The 17601-nt window shown below is 38.1% G+C and overlaps 1 protein-coding gene across 4 annotated transcripts in view; it reads right to left on the bottom strand.

The window, feature by feature from the left end:
* MDFIC (MyoD family inhibitor domain containing) overlaps nt 1–17601 on the bottom strand; it is an 86903-nt gene that overhangs the window by 25285 nt on the left and 44017 nt on the right. For all 4 annotated transcript variants that reach the window (XM_072764841.1, XM_072764842.1, XM_072764844.1 and 1 more), the window contains one exon: nt 8813–9088. In XM_072764841.1, coding sequence (XP_072620942.1) covers nt 8813–9088 — 276 coding nt within the window. The remainder of the gene's footprint in view (nt 1–8812; nt 9089–17601) is intronic.

Here is a 17601-nt window from a genome sequence, read left to right as displayed (position 1 = left end):
AAAGCCATCTTAAAATAATACATAACAAACAAACAACCTCCCTGGACCCACTCTTCCACCCTGGTTTTTAGCCTTCTAGAACTATTGTTCTCAGTATGTTTCCTCAACATTCCACAACCCACATCATCCTGGCTTCTCCATGAAAATGGCTCTAAATTACGTCACCAAATGACGTCCACAATGAAATCCAACAGAATTATTTCAGTATTCATCCTGCTGAACCTGTCAATTATCTGGTCCTTTTCCTAAAACATTCTTTCCATGACACTACCCTTTCCAGTTTTTTTTTTCTCAGCAAGATAATCATCCACCTCTCTTTGCCTCTGACCTCTCCCGAGGGTTTTCTTATCAGTGTCTTGGCCTCACTCTGACTTACTCTATTTGACATCACCTGTAGTGCAAAGTCTGAACTTTCCATGGGACTGTCTCCCAAGCACGTAAGCTAAACCCACATTCCCAGCCCACCAAGCTGGCTGGCCTCCAGTGATCCCTGAGTCACTTAGTTTTCAGCCATCTGATCTTTTCTCTTAAATCTCTTACAGAAACTCATCCAAATTCACAGTTTCAAATGTTCTATGAGAATATAAACTAATGTACTTGGGTCAAACTCCCCCCAAGCTCCAATTGTGTATTTCCAAATGCTGTTGGACTGTATATCATCATTTAAAATCGAACTGGTCTACAGCTCAACTCAAACTACACTGAGCTATTCATGATTTCCTAATTTCTATTAATTTTCTAATTCAGTTAGTTGAGAAAATGAAGGACCATCCTGATTAGGATGTACGGCTGACTACTACTGAGTTCTACTCACATTTAACCCTGGGCTAGGACCCAGCACTTAATCCCGAAACCCTAAAGCAAACCTCTGGTTCTCACTGCTCACATCTGCACAAATCATGGGGTTGAAAATAAAGTTTCATCCTAGAGCAGGGCAGCTGCTGTACCTACCTACTGCCGTTTGACCTAGTAACAGCACCACCTAAATAAACTTTTCATCATGAAAGAAAAAATTAAAACTTTGGTGTATTAATAGGTCTTAAGACTGATTCAATTTTTCCATTTAGCCTATTATTCTAAAGCGGAGTTTCTAAATAGTCTCTTGGCTCTGTCACCCCACACCCCAGAGCTTCCTGGCCAATCTATCTGTATCTCTATTGTTTTATTTCCTCCCCACCCACCTCCTGAGTGAATGCGAAGCTAATTTAATTGTCAGAGCAGTGGTGGAAGCATCTTGTCTACAAAACCCAAAAGCCAAAGGTAAAGGAGGTAAAATCCACACATAGCTGATGGCTCCTTCTCTTCTTTAACCTAGCCTGCAAAGTGGTCTACTCTTTTAAAAGATGCAGTTCTGAGATGCTTCAAATGTTAAATTCTATCTATTTCAGAACCTTATAAAATCTTTTCTGTGCTCCTCATCAAAGTGATAGGTACGAGAATAATTTACTCTAGAACATAAATTATATAGTTAACCTCTTTTCCTAAACTCTAAAGGAAGTGTATTTAAATATTTACAGTTGGTCCTAATGACACAGTTACCATTTATAAATACTTTGGATAGATAATTGGTTCAGTTTAAAAAAAAAAAACAACTGATTAAATATCTCAAGTGAGTAAAAATGATTTATATGTGCAGAATGATTTATACTCTGACACCGTCAGCTTTGATCATGCCTTTTTTCCTCACACACCCATCTCACTGTATTACTGTTGTTCCACTGAGTTTGTTAGTTGAGCAGTGAAATTTACTAATGGCCTGTTTTCCACTGGACTGGCAAATACTGCCTCGGAAAGCAGAATTCTAAACCTTTCTCCCACACAATCATTTTGACATGGAATGGAAGGCACAGTGCCTGAGAAAACAGCACAAAACAAAACATCATCCAAGCAAATTAAGTATTTTGAGGAATGCAGCGACAGATCTTGCCAAAGCCACAGAAAGTTTGTTTCTGGAAGCTCAGATTATAACACTACAGTCATATCATAAAATCCTATTATTCTTCCACTAAAATACTTGTATTTCTATAATTACAGGCAAAACTGACGTTTTTATGGGGGAAAAGGAATGTAAGATTTTATAATATTATGTAATGGAGAATGAACAATTCAATTTGAATTTTACCTTTTTTTCCGGTTTTAGGGGTTGGGCACATATTGTTGAGTGAGGACCACAATGATGGGGAAATGATGGGGATGAGAGGCCAAGTTCTGAGTTCGAGTCCTACCTCTGGAGTTTCTTTTCGCCTTGTGCTGACCTCAGATGTTTGCACTCCTACAGCTCCACATTTCTCGCCCTTGCGGATTTTAGCCATTGAGGTTTCAACCATCACGTCTATGCAATGCTAAAGAACAAGTACCTGTGTTCTCAGGTTTATGCTCCTTACTTGCTTCAACATTGTCTGAACACGGTATTACAAGCCCGACTCTACACTCTGCTGGAAATTAGAAGAAGACGACGGTATTCTCTCTTTGCCTTCAGTGAAATCACATTTTAGTGCAGGAAGACAAAGTTCAGTATCATTGTGAATGTGGAAGGTGCTAGGGGGACACAAAAGCAGGACAATTAGCTCAAAACTGAGCACCAGAAGATGATGCCCAAGTTGCAATTTCGAAAAATGCACAGCTCAAAAAGGCAAAGGAAATTATGAGAACATTCCAGGCTGAGGGGAGAGAAGCAGCAAGGGCATTTAGTTGTGTCACTTAACCACAGGTCCAGGGACTTCTAACGACTGCAGTAAGGGCACACTTTCAAACACATGGAATTATGTCAAGGTTTGCAGTGAGGGAGGGTAGGGGAAATCAAGGAAGGGGGGCAGGGCAGGATGTGTCTGATCACCGGTGAGCTTTCCTTTTTTTTTTTTTTTAATATTTATTTATTCATGATAGACATGGGTGGGGGGGGGGGCAGAGACACAGGGAGAAGCAGGCTTCATGCCGGGAGCCCAATGCGAGACTTGATCCCGGGACTCCAGGATCACACCCTGGACCAAAGACAGGTGCCAAACCGCTAAGCCACCCAGGGATCCCCAACCGGTGAGCTTTTCAAACAGTCATGCTCAATTGTACTACATCCCCTCTGAAGGCTGTGTGCCCCACCCAGACTCCCAATCATGCCTCGTTCCTCCCACGGACACTACTGTGCCCTGTCTCTCCAGTATAAACTCCTATGCTACAAATACAAGGGGAAATAACACCGAAAAGGGGAAGGAAGTCGGCTCTAAAAAGTTGAAAAAGCTCAGACAAGTAGGAAGCCAAGAATATAGGTCGAAGAAAGGGAAGCAGAGAAAAACCAGTAAAATTGGACGACTGGGCTTAGGTCTATCCAAAGACTTTCTAGAGCTTGGTAGCATCCCAGCTCAACAAGTCTAAAGTAATTCATCAAGTCATATATGGCAATAGTTACTTTTAATGTACAAAAGGATTATAAAAGCAATCTGTGCGTGGGTGCTCACTAGGTAGCCACACTGAACAGGTAAGAAAGCATCTGGTTTTAAGTAATTCCTGCATTACAGAGAGAAAAGAATTTTTGTCCAAGAAATATACACTGGATATAAAATGGTGTCCTTTAGAGAAGATTATTAAAGCTTGGAGGAACAAGGCATCCCAGGGTTGCTGTGGACTTGCCCTTTGTCACATTTCCAGTCTCAATGCTCCTAACTCAGCTTTGACAACAGTGAACTGTTGATGGTTCTCTGAACAAAACACATTAATCCATAACACCCTTTCAGCCTTGAATGTCTCTCTCTACCCTCAAGTCTCTGTTGAGTCTCCATTGCAGTTCACATTCCTAACCCATGTAAGTTCCTCAGGTGACGCTGCTGTCACTATCATCATTATCAAACACTTCATCTGAGCCAGATGGCTGTTCTAACTCCAAGGAATTTGATATCAACTCAATTCCTCTTTACAACAATCCTATGAAGAAGTATGAATGATATCCCCATTTTATACTTAAGAGACTGAAGCATATAAAGCCTACAGAAGAAAACATTATGGGACAGTAATAAAGCTAATATTTGAGCTGAAGCAGACTGGAAGCTTCCAGCATCTATGCTCTAATTACTAGGCCATGCAGCCTCCGTGTGATTAAAAGGAGATGGATCCTAGGTACTGTTATATACACAAGGCTCTTGACTGTCTTGTTCAGCATTTAGGTTCAAGGAGCTTCTGGGGCTGGAGATGTATATATGATGGCACATTAACCCAAAACATACAAAGTCTGCTCTAGAAACATCTTTTTTGAAACAATCTTTACACAAAGATAGAGCTGTAACTGGCACACCTAAAATGTGTTAGGATTTACCATTCCTATGATAAGAAAAGTGTCTTAGAGTCTAATGAAAACCCTTGGCAATTTGAATATTATATGATACTAAATTATACTATAATTATTTCAAAGGTCAAGAATCTTAAACATTTAGTCTTAAAACTCTCCACCTGGCTGATGCAATCAGAAAATTAAAGAATGTATGAAAATACTTAATTATACAAAACAAGTAGAATCTACCTATTTAATAACCTTTAGATAAAAGGTACAATATTTCCCAACATGGTATTCTTTTTCTTCTATTGCATAAAAGGAACTTTTTAAAATAACATTTTTTTTTAATGAATTTGAGTACACATTTTCTTTTCTAGTGCTAGTTTCAAGGAACAATAGGATAAAGGTGTGTGAAATAAAACACTATCACTTATTAACTGGTGGGAAACCATGAAGCTACTGTCCTGGGCACCACCATTTAAAAAAAGAAAAGAAATAGACTCAGGTGAGTCTAGCCTCCTAAAGAATTTACAGTCTGGTAGGAAAGGAAAACAAGCACAGGGCAAAAGCGTGTAAATTCCTTTCAAAGTTTTAGTAAGAAAGGCTTCTAGAAGGCACATGTATAAGAAGATCCTTGCCTAACCCCTAGGTGACCCAGTCACAATCCAGTGGTGGTGGACCAGTGGTGGAGTGACCAGTAATTACCTTTACCTCAAGGAAATTTAGTAAGGCAAAATACCAGTGCTTAAGAGCATAGACGGTGGAGCCAGAACGTCTAGGGTTCAATCTCATCTCTACCATATACCAATTGATGTCAGTGGGTTCACTTGGCCTGTCTTTTATAAATGAGAAAACTGAGGCTCAATTAGATAATTACATAGAGTCGACTGACTTACAGTGCTTTGGGGAGGGTAAAATGAGATCATGTGAGTGAAGGAGGAACACAGAATGAGTTAACTGACGAATCAACATAGCTTAAGAAGAGATTGGATGGTGCACATTCCTAGTTGCACCCAGGCTGTACCTAACCCACAGCTTCATCTTACAAGATGTCGCCAACATGCTGGCTCAGTTATGGGGCTGGGTCAGTCTTTAGCTCTGTGTAAGCAAGAGGTGCATATTTTTTCAGTTTTTCCAAACTTGGTCAGCAAAGAGGCCCTTCCTTCTCTTAATGAAGCAAAATAAAAGAGTTAATTCCATCATCTTAGCCAGAAAATGCCTACTTGTCACTTTTATGGGCAACACAAAAATAACCACAAGTACCATTTGTACAGAAAAACACACACTGTCAAACTATGATTAGCTGATTTTGAGGCTTACAATGGATATTACTTTGCTATTCATTTGCTCATTTTACTGTAAGAGGAACAGGCATCGACAATAAAAACTGTTAAGAAAATGTGAAACAAAAACCAAACTGAGAAAACTATTAAACCCCTCCTTTTTTTGAAATAACTTTTATCCATTTCTCTTCATGTCCTAAATCAGGCCTGTTCAAGACTGACTGTTCTGACATACAGACCTCCTGAAATCCAGATACTATCCCTGTTCAACAAAACCATTCCTGCCATTGCCTTGTCCCAACTCAGCACGTATTAAATTTCTGCTCAACCAGGAATCACGTATTCTATAGAGCAAGAAACCTGCCTGAAGCAAAGCAGTTTTGCTGTGAGGACAGCATCACAGAATCTTGGAACCCAACCTAACTTGGAAGATTTCTACTCAAAACCATTTTATAGAAAAAGCAGCTCCAGAGAAACCCGAATAACCCAGAGAGCTGGTGGCCGAGCTTGCAACTTTTGTACTTTCACTTGCCATCTACCAGTTCTGTCCTTTTTTGTTGAACTACATACAGCACATCGCCAGAGAAGAAATTTTAACTTCAAAACTGAAAAGTCAGGGCCCAACCCTAAAAAGCATCAAAAAGCATAAGAACACCTAATTTGGAGAATATATGAACCGGGACAAGGAAATATCCATCTAGATTTGAGCAGTTACAACAAAAGGAACATAGAGTTGGCTAAATTCTATAGCCTCTCAGCCAAGTTCTGGATAGGACATTGTATGATGTATTTAGACCTCTTCATTTGTATTTCATATTACTTGTACCCCCAGTCCAATCTGGAAAATATTTTGTGATAGAGCAGGATTATCCTTAATCTTTATCTCCCTCACATACTCACAGGACTGAGTGAGGAAGAGGAGGAGATAAACAGGGAGAGTACAACTCTTTCAACACTACTGAGTTTCTTCCTTGTTTGTATGTTACTTAGGAAGCTGCACTCCTGGGGCACCTGGGTGGCTCCACTGGTTAAGCATCTGACTCTTGATTTCAGCTCAGGTCATGATCTCAGAATTGAGGGACTGAACCACACGTCTGGCTCCGTGTTGGGCATGGAGCCTGTTTAAGATTCTTTCTCTCACTCTGCCCCTCCCTCCACTCACACACGCTCTAATAAATAAAAATCTTTAAAAAAAAAAAAACCCTGCATTCTTCTATCAAACATAACTTCAGACATGATTTTAAAAATAAGCAAATAACGGAAAAATTTTTAAAAATTCTGGAAGCTATCTCGAGTTGGATGTATATGTACCTTTCAGGTTGGATTGAGAGACCATTCTTTAAAATAAGTAAATATCAAATGGCAAATAAAAGGTTAAGGCTGTGATAAGTAAATTCAAATGTATAAAACAAGTACATTTCAATTATTTCACCCAATCACCTAGAAGCAAAGATACTCTAAAGAAAATTGCATTGCCTTCCCAACTCCTTGGAGAGCCAGTTTAGTTAACAGCCTACCTCTGCTTCAGAGATGACCATACAGCTTACATGTCAAACTCATTTTAAAGTGTCAATCATGTCCCTTTCAATCTAATTAGTTTGGAAAGTAGTGTCACTGACCTGGAACTATGCAGACCATTTATTACCATATCATTTGATCAACCTAACACTCTACCTCAGTTGAGTTTGAGACACCTGTAGCCAAAACGTAATATCCTTTCTCCCACTCATTCTTGGTAACTCTCAATACAATTTCCTATTTACAACTCAATTTATCTCTATGAATAAGCATGGCCAACTTCACAGAAGCATCGACAGATTTTTCCTTATTTAAGATTTCATGGTAATTAAAATTGAAAGGTAAGGGGAATAAGGAAAAAAATCAGATATACCTGAACCAGAGGAGGAAATATCTATCTACATCTATATTTAAGAAACAGACTTGAGTTATTTGATCCCAAGAACGGCTAAAGGAGAGGAAAAAGGAAGAACAGAGGAACATGGATAGGCTGGCAGAAATCTGGGACCTTATATATGGTAGGGAGACTATTCTTTTTTAAAAAATACATAATATGGCAAGCTATTTTTGTAAGACGAGTCTGTGGGTTGTAAACTCATTGTTATCAGATGGGTTTATGTTATACTGAAGAAAATCTTTACCTGGTTTAGAGTATTTGACCTGGCCAAGGGGAGGATGAAGCAGAAGACATAATAACTGGCTCCTGAGAGGTCAGAGAATGCCCACGTAGCTGCACAGGAGAAACTACAGGCCAAAGCACAGTGAGCGGGGAATGAGGTAGGGCCAGAGGGGGTGGCAGTACTGGTGGCTAGAAGATGCTAGCCAGTGAAGCCAGAGATCCCCTGGCCCACTCCCTGACATGGATATAAAAAAAAAAAAAAAAAAAAAAAAAAATCACCAAATCTTTTTCTCTTTTTAGTTTTACATTTTTTTTTAAATTTTTTATTTATTTATGATAGTCACAGAGAGAGAGGGGGGCAGAGACACAGGCGGAGGGAGAAGCAGGCTCCATGCACTGGGAGCCGATGTGGGATTCGATCCCGGGTCTCCAGGATCGCGCCCTGGGCCAAAGGCAGGCGCCAAACCGCTGCGCCACCCAGGGATCCCTCTTTTTAGTTTTACATTTTTATTTTTTTATTTTATTATTATTTTTTTTAATATTTTTTTTAAATTTTTATTTATTTACGATAGGAACACAGTGATAGAGAGAGGCAGAGACACAGGCAGAGGGAGAAGCAGGCTCCATGCACCGGGAGCCCGACGTGGGATTCGATCCCGGATCTCCAGGATCACGCCCTGGGCCAAAGGCAGGCGCCAAACCACTGCACCACCCAGGGATCCCTAGTTTTACATTTTTAAGAACGGATTTGCAAGACAAAAATCTAAGCAGGTAATCTTATCACTGAACCACATAATAACACATGAATCAGGGATAGACAAAATACATGCATCCACCACTAGCATGTTGCATTTGTATTTTTAAATGTGGTACGAGAAACAGTTAAGCGTATCAATTCTATTTAAAGTAATGACTCTTCACTCTAGAAGACAAGAATCTAGAGCAGGATGTCAGCTGCTGGCACTTCCCTTCCTAGCCTGGGCTTCCCTTTGGAGAGGTTGCATTTTACCAAAATTCCCATTGTCTGAAAGATAAGCAAGTTTCCTCATTCATGTTTGCTTGATCAAGTAGTTATTGGTGAATATGACTTTGTATCTGGTCAAATAAAATAAGCATACATCTCAAACTTACCTTCAGGTGAAGAGCCTGTCTTTTGGGAAAAGACAGCATTTACTTTACTCTTCTTACTGATATCGCTGTTTACAGACAAGCTGGACTGAATTTTTCTATGCATTTTGTGAGAAACAGGTGCTGAAAGTCTTCGATTATCTGCAGATACGTGTTTGGCCCCGTGGTGAATTCCATTCCCGTTGCTCAGACTTGTGTGGCCATTCTTTATCTTGCTGGTTTCCTCCTCGCTTGGTTCCTGTGAGCATGTTGGAAGCTGAGGCAAGCGCTGGGGTTGGGCTAGACGACAGGAAAAGTTTCTCCAGTTAAAAAAGAAATATTTGAAAATCGTCAACATATATTCAGTCACAGACTTTTTTTTCTGGGCTTTACACCCATGATTCTACAAAATAGAAGTAAAATATTAATAAATATGGACAGAGAGAAAACAATTAGTAAAAAAACATAAGTGGGAGCGGGGTCATCAAAAGTGACTTTATACAACGAATTTGAATATAACGAGAATGACTGTTTTGTGTTTTAAGAAAATTTAAGTTGGAAATCTGAAAAGGTCATTCCACACTCATTCAACGGCAAGTGTTTATTTTCTATGTACTGGGTCCCTCTTTTGTGTGCTAGAAACACAGCAATATTTTCTTACTATCCCTGATTATGGGATGAAATACTTAATCATCTTTTTGGATAAAAGGAAAAGAACAATGAATCCAAGTATCAAAACTGGACAATACAGAAATACAGTTGTTTTCTTTTCAGTTTCATTTTATTTTAATTTTTTTTAAATTTTTATTTATTTATGATAGTCACAGAGAGAGAGAGAGAGAGAGGGGCAGAGACATAGGCAGAGGGAGAAGCAGGCTCCATGCACCAGGAGCCCGATGTGGGATTCGATCCCAGGTCTCCAGGATCGCGCCCTGGGCCAAAGGCAGGCGCTAAACCACTGCACCACCCAGGGATCCCTTAATTTTTTAAAAAGTTTTATTTATTTAAGTAATTTCTACACCCAATAAGGGTTTCCAACTCATGACCCCAAGATCAAGAGTTGCATGTTCTTCTGACTGAGGCCAGCCAGGCACCCCTTCAATTTCACTTTAAATCCCGGAGGAAAAAAAGAAATAAAAATAAATAAATAAATAAATGAATGGATGAATGAATGAATGAATGAATAAATAAATAAATCCCGGAGAAAACCTTTTCTGTATTTATTTTTTTAATTTGGTACAAAAATAAACCATTATGAAAAGTTGGGAATAGAAGAGAGCTTCCTCTTAATCTGATAAAACAAATCTGCCAGAATTGAATGTCAGCACTTTAGAAATGTCCCCATTTAGGTCAGGACCAAGAAAAAGCAGCCCAGCTTCATCCCTCTTATTTGACATTACACTGGAGGTCCTGGCGAAAGCAATATAACATGAAAAAGAAATAAAAGGTCTGAGAAAAAATATTTTTGAGATGTATACCTAATTTGAAGGTTCTCAGGGAAATTTAGACTACAAATTGTGAAATAAGAATTAAATAAGATATATACAAGATCAACCATATTAAAATCAACAAAGTTCCTCTATGCCAATAGTCAAGCAGCAAATAAGAAAAAAATGAACTCTTCACAACATAAAGGAAAAAAAGAAAAAAATAAGCCACCAAAACCCTCCCATAAGTATCTAAGAATTAAGCTAGGACAAAATGGGCAGAGATTTTTATGGCAAAAACCACAGAACAAAACTCAAGGACATAAAATCCTACCAAATGTAGAGTAAATTTTAATTCTACCCAATTTATTTATTTAGTGTAATTCCCATAAAATTTCCAACAGGCTTTTACATGGAACTCGAGCAGCTGATCCAAAAATTTTTAAGGAAGAGCAACCAAGAATCACTAAAGCAATTTTAAGGAAGAAAAAGAGGGTTACGACACTTCCCTTAGTGCATAGTCTTCTTAAGAAACTACAGGAACTAAGGCCAAGTGATGTTGGTCCAGGCACAGTCAGATAACCAGGGGAAAAGCAGAGAGAGCTCCAAAGATGTGTGTGTGTGTGCACATACAAGTGCATGCACCCTTATAGAAATAAATTACAGATGGATTAAATGCCTATATATGAAAAGCAAAACATTCCAAATTGAAAAACAAATATGAGGGGTGCCTGGGTGGCAGAGTTGGCTAAGCACCCGACTCTTAAGTTTCAGCTCAGGTCATGATCCCAAAGTCCTGAGATCAGCTCCTCAGGCTCCCTGCTCAGGCAGGAGTCTGCTTCTCCCTCTGCCCCTCTCCCTACTTATGCTCTCAGGAGCTTGTGCACACACTCTTTCTCTCTTTTCTCAAATATATCAATAAAATCTTTAAAAGAAAACATAAGAGGCTTAATACCATGACACTGAGGAGAGACAAATTTGATTCTTTGGACAATGAATCATAAAAAAGAGTAGGATGACTATTCATCATTTGTGCTGCCTGGCATTTCTGAACACCCTCGCAGATTTTGTCAATTCCTCTGTCCCATTCCCAGATTCCTCTGCAGCTGGAGGGCAGGTATGCGACCTAAGTCCTACCGAGCACAAGTATGACTTCCACGCAGCCACACCAGGGAGGCGGTACCTCCTTCTCAGCAGACAGTAAAGAAGGTGTTTACTGGTCCTGGCAGTGGGGTGCGGTGTCCGATATCCACTCCCTAGTAGACCGTGTACTAATGGTACAGCAGTGGGGTTTTCAACAGAGAAGCCTCAATGAATGGATGGGAATGATCCTTGGCTGTGTAACTGTTGGGAGGGTCTGTGTGCTAATCATTTTTTTTTTTTCTCTATTTCAGTTAGCCAAAATGGATTCTGGTTTTTGTAGCTAAAGAATCCTGACTCCTCTCCCCCCAGCCCCAAATGTTATTTGTTTACATTGGTTAAGTAATGAGATTATTCAAATCAACATTTACATTCATTGAGTAGCTCCTAAGCAAAGCTATCAATCATAGCAGTTGGGCAAAAAACAGAAAGAACCAAAAACATTCATTGCCAAAATTTAACTATTTTGTAATTTCCTGGATTTTCAAAATCAAAAACTGCTGTTCTAATTGGTCTTCTTTCCCATTTATGATTATGAACAGTTATGAAATATAAATTAAATCTGAACACTAGTAAGTCTTCAATTTAGAAAAGGTACTGCATGCAAAGCTTAGCAATTATACGTGGCATTGACAATGTCTAAAAGGGCCTGATTATCTGTGATCTGGGGATTAGCTAAAACGGTATATATTTTTGACAAAGAGGACAGTTGGCAGTTGAGTAAGTCTTTAGCACACATTGTTTACTTCAATTCTTATTCACATATCCTATGTCTCTTAAAGAAAAATATCTTAACATATCAAAACAGTCCATTCATGAATGTGCATATTTCAAGAAAAAAAATTCATGTATTTACTTAACAAAAGCATGCTTTCCTACCAAATCTGTTAACATTAATATCTGATTTGTTAACTAGCCTATGAACTCCTCATACAGTTTTTCAGCTCTTCAGCGATAAGGGAGGATGATTATCTAAAAATTAAATATTTGGGACTACTACAAAGTAATGGTGGGAAAATATATCAAAATATTTTGTTTTTTTCCTTACTCTTGATGGAAAACAAAAACGGTCACTTCTCTGTTTAGCAGCTACATATGACCTTCTCGTAACAAAAATGGACAAGGCATCTGCAAAAGGAGACCTATTTCTTATGGGTGTGCAATCATTTGATCTAGAGATTAATCTGCTGCTCCTGTAGCTTCTTGTATCAACTAGAATGACATCCTAATGACTGCTATTGAACATAGAGAGTTATGCATATGTATTTAAAGGGATGCCAAAGAAGACAGTTAAACCTAATTTGATGTTCTTTTCAGAGCACTTACCAGTAATCTCGCCAAATAAATGGAATGTTTTGGGCCACTTTTTCTCTGAAAAGAATATTTCAAGCAATCTGAGAGCTTGGTTAAAGTAAAATGTCCAACTGACCAATGCTAAGGAGACTTCTTATCAATCAAAAATGCCCTGTCATAGTCCATAATCCAAGATAAATTTAAAATTACTATGTCATGGTTAAACATTTTCAATAAATAAAAATAAAGGTGGTAAAAGACAACTATGTCCTGCCACCAAATTCTCAAACTGACAGATCTGACCTTTTTCTACTATCAAAATTGACTATTTGCAAATTACCGGGTATGGCTTGAGTGGTATTCAAACATATCCTTAATGATTTATCTACATTTCAATCTTCAAAATGATATCTATTTCTGTTGGCAGATAAATGATAGTACATTTATTTTTGTTTCACTGTCACTTAATTATTTCTACTATAGTTTGTACGATGGTCAGGTAACAACCAAGTATTAGCTCTTTACATCAGGTTTTTAACATTAACACAATTTCTTAGTTTTAGGATTTGGTCAGATACATTCAGTATGTAAGTCAAATGAAAACTGGATAAACCCTCGACGTGTTAGCTAGCTTAACATTTATTTTAACTTCACTGCTAATTTTTCATGGGTGTGACTTGAATCTTATGGTAAAATTATAAGTAAAACCAAGTTGGAAACATTATTTTATTCTCAAATAAAGAACAAAAACATCTCACTGATTAAACCCTAACTACTTGGCTTTAAACAGATTTCTTTCCCTTACTGTGTAAAAGTTGTGTATGGCTTTAAAAAAAAAAAAGCACACTAATATGGGAACGACACAATGCTTCTTAAAACACCACTGATGCCTAGGGACCCTCACTCTCCCTTTAATGATCCACTGCTCTCATTCAGCTGTCTTTCTTTTTTCAAATCTTTACATATGTGACAGCTCTCAAAAGTAGACCATAGACCATCTGGCATTTTCAGAGGTGTAACTTGTGCAAATTCAGCTCTATTGGGAGCGCACTGCTATCTTCTGCCTGCGTTATAAAGGGACAATAGAATGTAGAACTTATGAGTTGTTTTGAATTATTCATTTTTTTGCCTGTATATTCAAGAAATTTTACAAACTCTGCATTTTGTACTACATAATCACATGCGTTAAAGGTACAAAGAAACTTTTTGACACCTCTTTTCTACAGAAAGCTGGCATTTTGTTTGATATGTGAACATTCAGCATCTGTTATATCATTCTAAACAGGATGGGTGCTTCTACAAAAGACCCCATTTTAAACTTCCTCTATATGAGCAAAAAAATGTATTCTTGATATTCAGTAACGAATGCAATACACATCAAAATTTCAAATACCAGTTATATGAACATTCAGCATCTTCAAACCAGGATAGCATTGGTCACCCGCTTACCATATGTGTAAAGAATTTTTTTTTTAAATCACTGCTCACACAATGGTGCATGATTGTAATTTTAATATCCGTGATGAATAGTTACAAATGTCTTAAGAAATACTGTGCTTTCTGGGTTCAAATGTTTTCAATCAGGAAGGAAACCAATAGAATTAAATCCAGTGATTTTCAATAAGAATTATAAATATGGGAGTAATGAGTCAATAGCATGAACTTCTTTTGATAATTAAAAAAAAAAAAAAACCTGGGTGATATTGTAGCCAGTAATAACTACACTTGAAACTGCAGCTGCTGGAGTGGCAATATAAAGCAACATTTTGTTATAGCATATAATCTATTAGTATGTGCAAGTCATCTTCAGTCTCTGCTCTCTTTCACAAATCAGATTTAATAAAATTACAAAAGAATTCTCATACCATGTACCCAGTTTAAAAGGTGGTTGTACACAGACACAAAAAAAATTTAAATGCTTAGAATTTAAAATTGTAACAAAATTATCAAAATAAAATTCTGTCGGGGGAGGGGGGTGACTCAGTATGAACCAAATTTACTTGTCCCAGAAATAGTTAACGACGCTTTTACTGGGTGCTCAATATTATGCTACCCTGTGGTCACCATGGAACAGAGACAAACATGCCCATGTGCACACATGCATGCACAACCACTAAAATGTTAAGAGATTATATATAAAATAGTGTCTTATTCTATACACATATAACATGCATATATATAGAGATTATATATATGAATAAAATGAAGTCTTACTATAAATACATATAATATGCATCTATATACAATAACAGCTTTAAGAGTCACTTCAAGAAGCACTAATGTGTAACACTTTTATTTGTTATAATGTAAACTTAGGCTAAAATCAACTAAAATAAATGTGCTAATGGCCACCTCTGTTCCTCAGCTTGATGCAAAGCCTTTCTTGGTGTACCCTAGATCGGCCTGGTACTCCAACACTTCCACAGTCTGGGGGCTCCTGGCATTATCTACCTGTTTCCTCAGTTCCCCTCCAAAGGCATATACGAAAATTTTTATTTACCTCTTGAGCCTCTGAACTTTTTCATCACATATTACATCTTCACTTTATTTAATGTGTATATTAACACGGTGGAATATATTTTGAAATTGTGACCTTTTGGGAACATTGATCACTTTGAGAATGCCAAGCCAATTCTGTCGACAGGACTCAGAATGCATAGGATGGAGAAGACTGTCTTATGATGACAGCATTTTTTAACAGTAATTCATCAGTCATCACTGGCAGGGGTTGCAAATACTTCTTCCCAAACAAAAGGATAAACTTTTAGAGGTTGTTTGGAGAATCAATCATTTTCTTCATTGGGTAAAGAACATTTAGCAAGTACTTAAACATATTTCAGTAGGGCCTAAAAGAGTGAGTACTGCTAGCTCTTTTCTCAAATTCATGCTCCCCATTGTCCTGGGCTTTTGGCGAACCCACTTCCCCAGACTTCCCTGCGGCTCAGTTCAGCCACGTATCCATGTTCACTTTGAAAGAATGAGAGCAGAAATTATTTCTGCTGCTTCCAAGCCTAGGCCTAAGCCTGGGGTGTGTCCTCTATACTTTCTTTCTTGCACTTGCCAGCAACCCAGCTTTGACCACAGCCTAGGGAAGTATCTTAGGCATGTTGGAGAAACCAAACAGAAGGAATCTGCAGGGCAGCAGGGAGGAGAGCCTCTCACTGACCTGGAATGCTCATCCTATACCGTTCCATAAGAAATAAACTTTTTTTGAGCCGTGGGATTAATGCTGGGACTCGCTGTTATAAAACGCTAATAGCTCCTATCAAGTCCTATTAACAATGCACATATATATATACAGGTATGTGAACTGGCTGGCCCCTAGCCCAAATGACCCAAAATATAGCACATTCCACAAGAAAGCAAGCAACAGGACATTAGTAGCAGTAGGAAGACAACTGCCAAATCCACAGCCTGTGGTTAATCTTAGAGGACAGCAGAGGAGCTTTACAATGTAGAAGCTGATGATTACTGACTACATCATGTAGTTCTGTAGGAAAAGGACCCTGGTATGACTTTGCCATTCGAAATCAATTTTTATCTTCACCACAGCTGATAGGAAATCCAGTAGAGTGACCAACCATCTCGTTTAGTAAGGACTAAGGAAGGTGCTGGGATGCAGAACTTTTAGTTTGGAAACCAGGACAGTTCCAGGTGAATCAGACAAGTTGGTCACCTTTGTATCAGGAGTAATTTGTGCACAACGGCTGCCGTTTTCCGCCAAAAGACACTGGCATCGGCAGATGCAGGGAAGGGCATAGACTTTGAACGAGACCCACTAGGGTCTGAATTCTAGAGTCAGTATTTCCTGGTTCTGTGAGCCTGAGAAAGTGACTTCATTCCCCTGGGCATTAGGACCTTCACTGGCCAAATGAGGAAAATCACCATGTGTATGGACAGGTTTAACACTTCCCAGTTTCATACCACTGTTTTTCTCTTTCCTTACTCTTCCCTACAAAATTTTCCTGTCATTTCTTGCTGATTTACTATTTGACTTTTATTTTTAATTCTCTTACTAGGGATTTTTCCTCCTATAAATCAACGGAAAACCTTTTTATAAATAAGCAGGTTTCAAAAAAAATACACAAACATTATCTTTCATTTTCCAGAAAAATAACTTGATTGAAAAATAAAGGAAAATATAAGGATTATTAAGGAAAATAATCAGCATTTTCTTTTAAGATCTGCACATTTTACTGAAAAGTCCCCAGCAGTAAGCCAACAAACAACAAGAAATTTTTATTATATTCCCTCCAGTGTAGCTTTTCTTAAAGATTGGTTTCTATCCCCAGATGAATGACAAATTTGGCTTTATTTTATGCCAGCTCTTACATCTCATAGTTTCTAGTTAACTTATGTGGATAATGTGACACACGCTTGACAAGAGAATATTTTTCAGTTTAAGTTAGCAGCTTCCTTATGGACCATTATCTATAAGCTTTATTTATATAGTAAAAGATCATATAGTCTTTTGATATAATCCCATAGAGAAGATGGGCTCTCTTTGCCATGGCATCCCTTTGTTCTCTGACTCAATAGGTATTTCCAACATTTGATTCAACTAATAAAGTGACCACTGCTTAAAATTATTTATAACTAGGGGATCCTTGGATGGCGCAGCGGTTTGGCGCCTGCCTTTGGCCCAGGGCGCGATCTTGGAGACCCGGGATCGAATCCCACGTCGGGCTCCCGGTGCATGGAGCCTGCTTCTCCCTCTGCCTGTGTCTCTGCCTCTCTCTCTCTCTCACTGTGTGACTATCATAAATAAATTTAAAAAAATTAAAAAAAAAAAAAAAACTTTAAAAAAAAAATTATTTATAACTATATATCTAAATAAATGCATATGTACTTATATTTTGTAGAAAATAAATAGCTTACAGTGTTTTTTGTATGAAAGAAAACATGAAAGAAAACATGAATACCACAAAATCAAAATCTTCCAAAAATCTATTT

This window comes from Vulpes vulpes, chromosome 7, assembly GCF_048418805.1.
Source record: "Vulpes vulpes isolate BD-2025 chromosome 7, VulVul3, whole genome shotgun sequence".
Classification (NCBI taxonomy): Eukaryota; Metazoa; Chordata; class Mammalia; order Carnivora; family Canidae; genus Vulpes; species Vulpes vulpes.
Note: the sequence above shows the minus strand (reverse complement) of the source record. Positions and strands in the feature narration are given on the sequence as shown.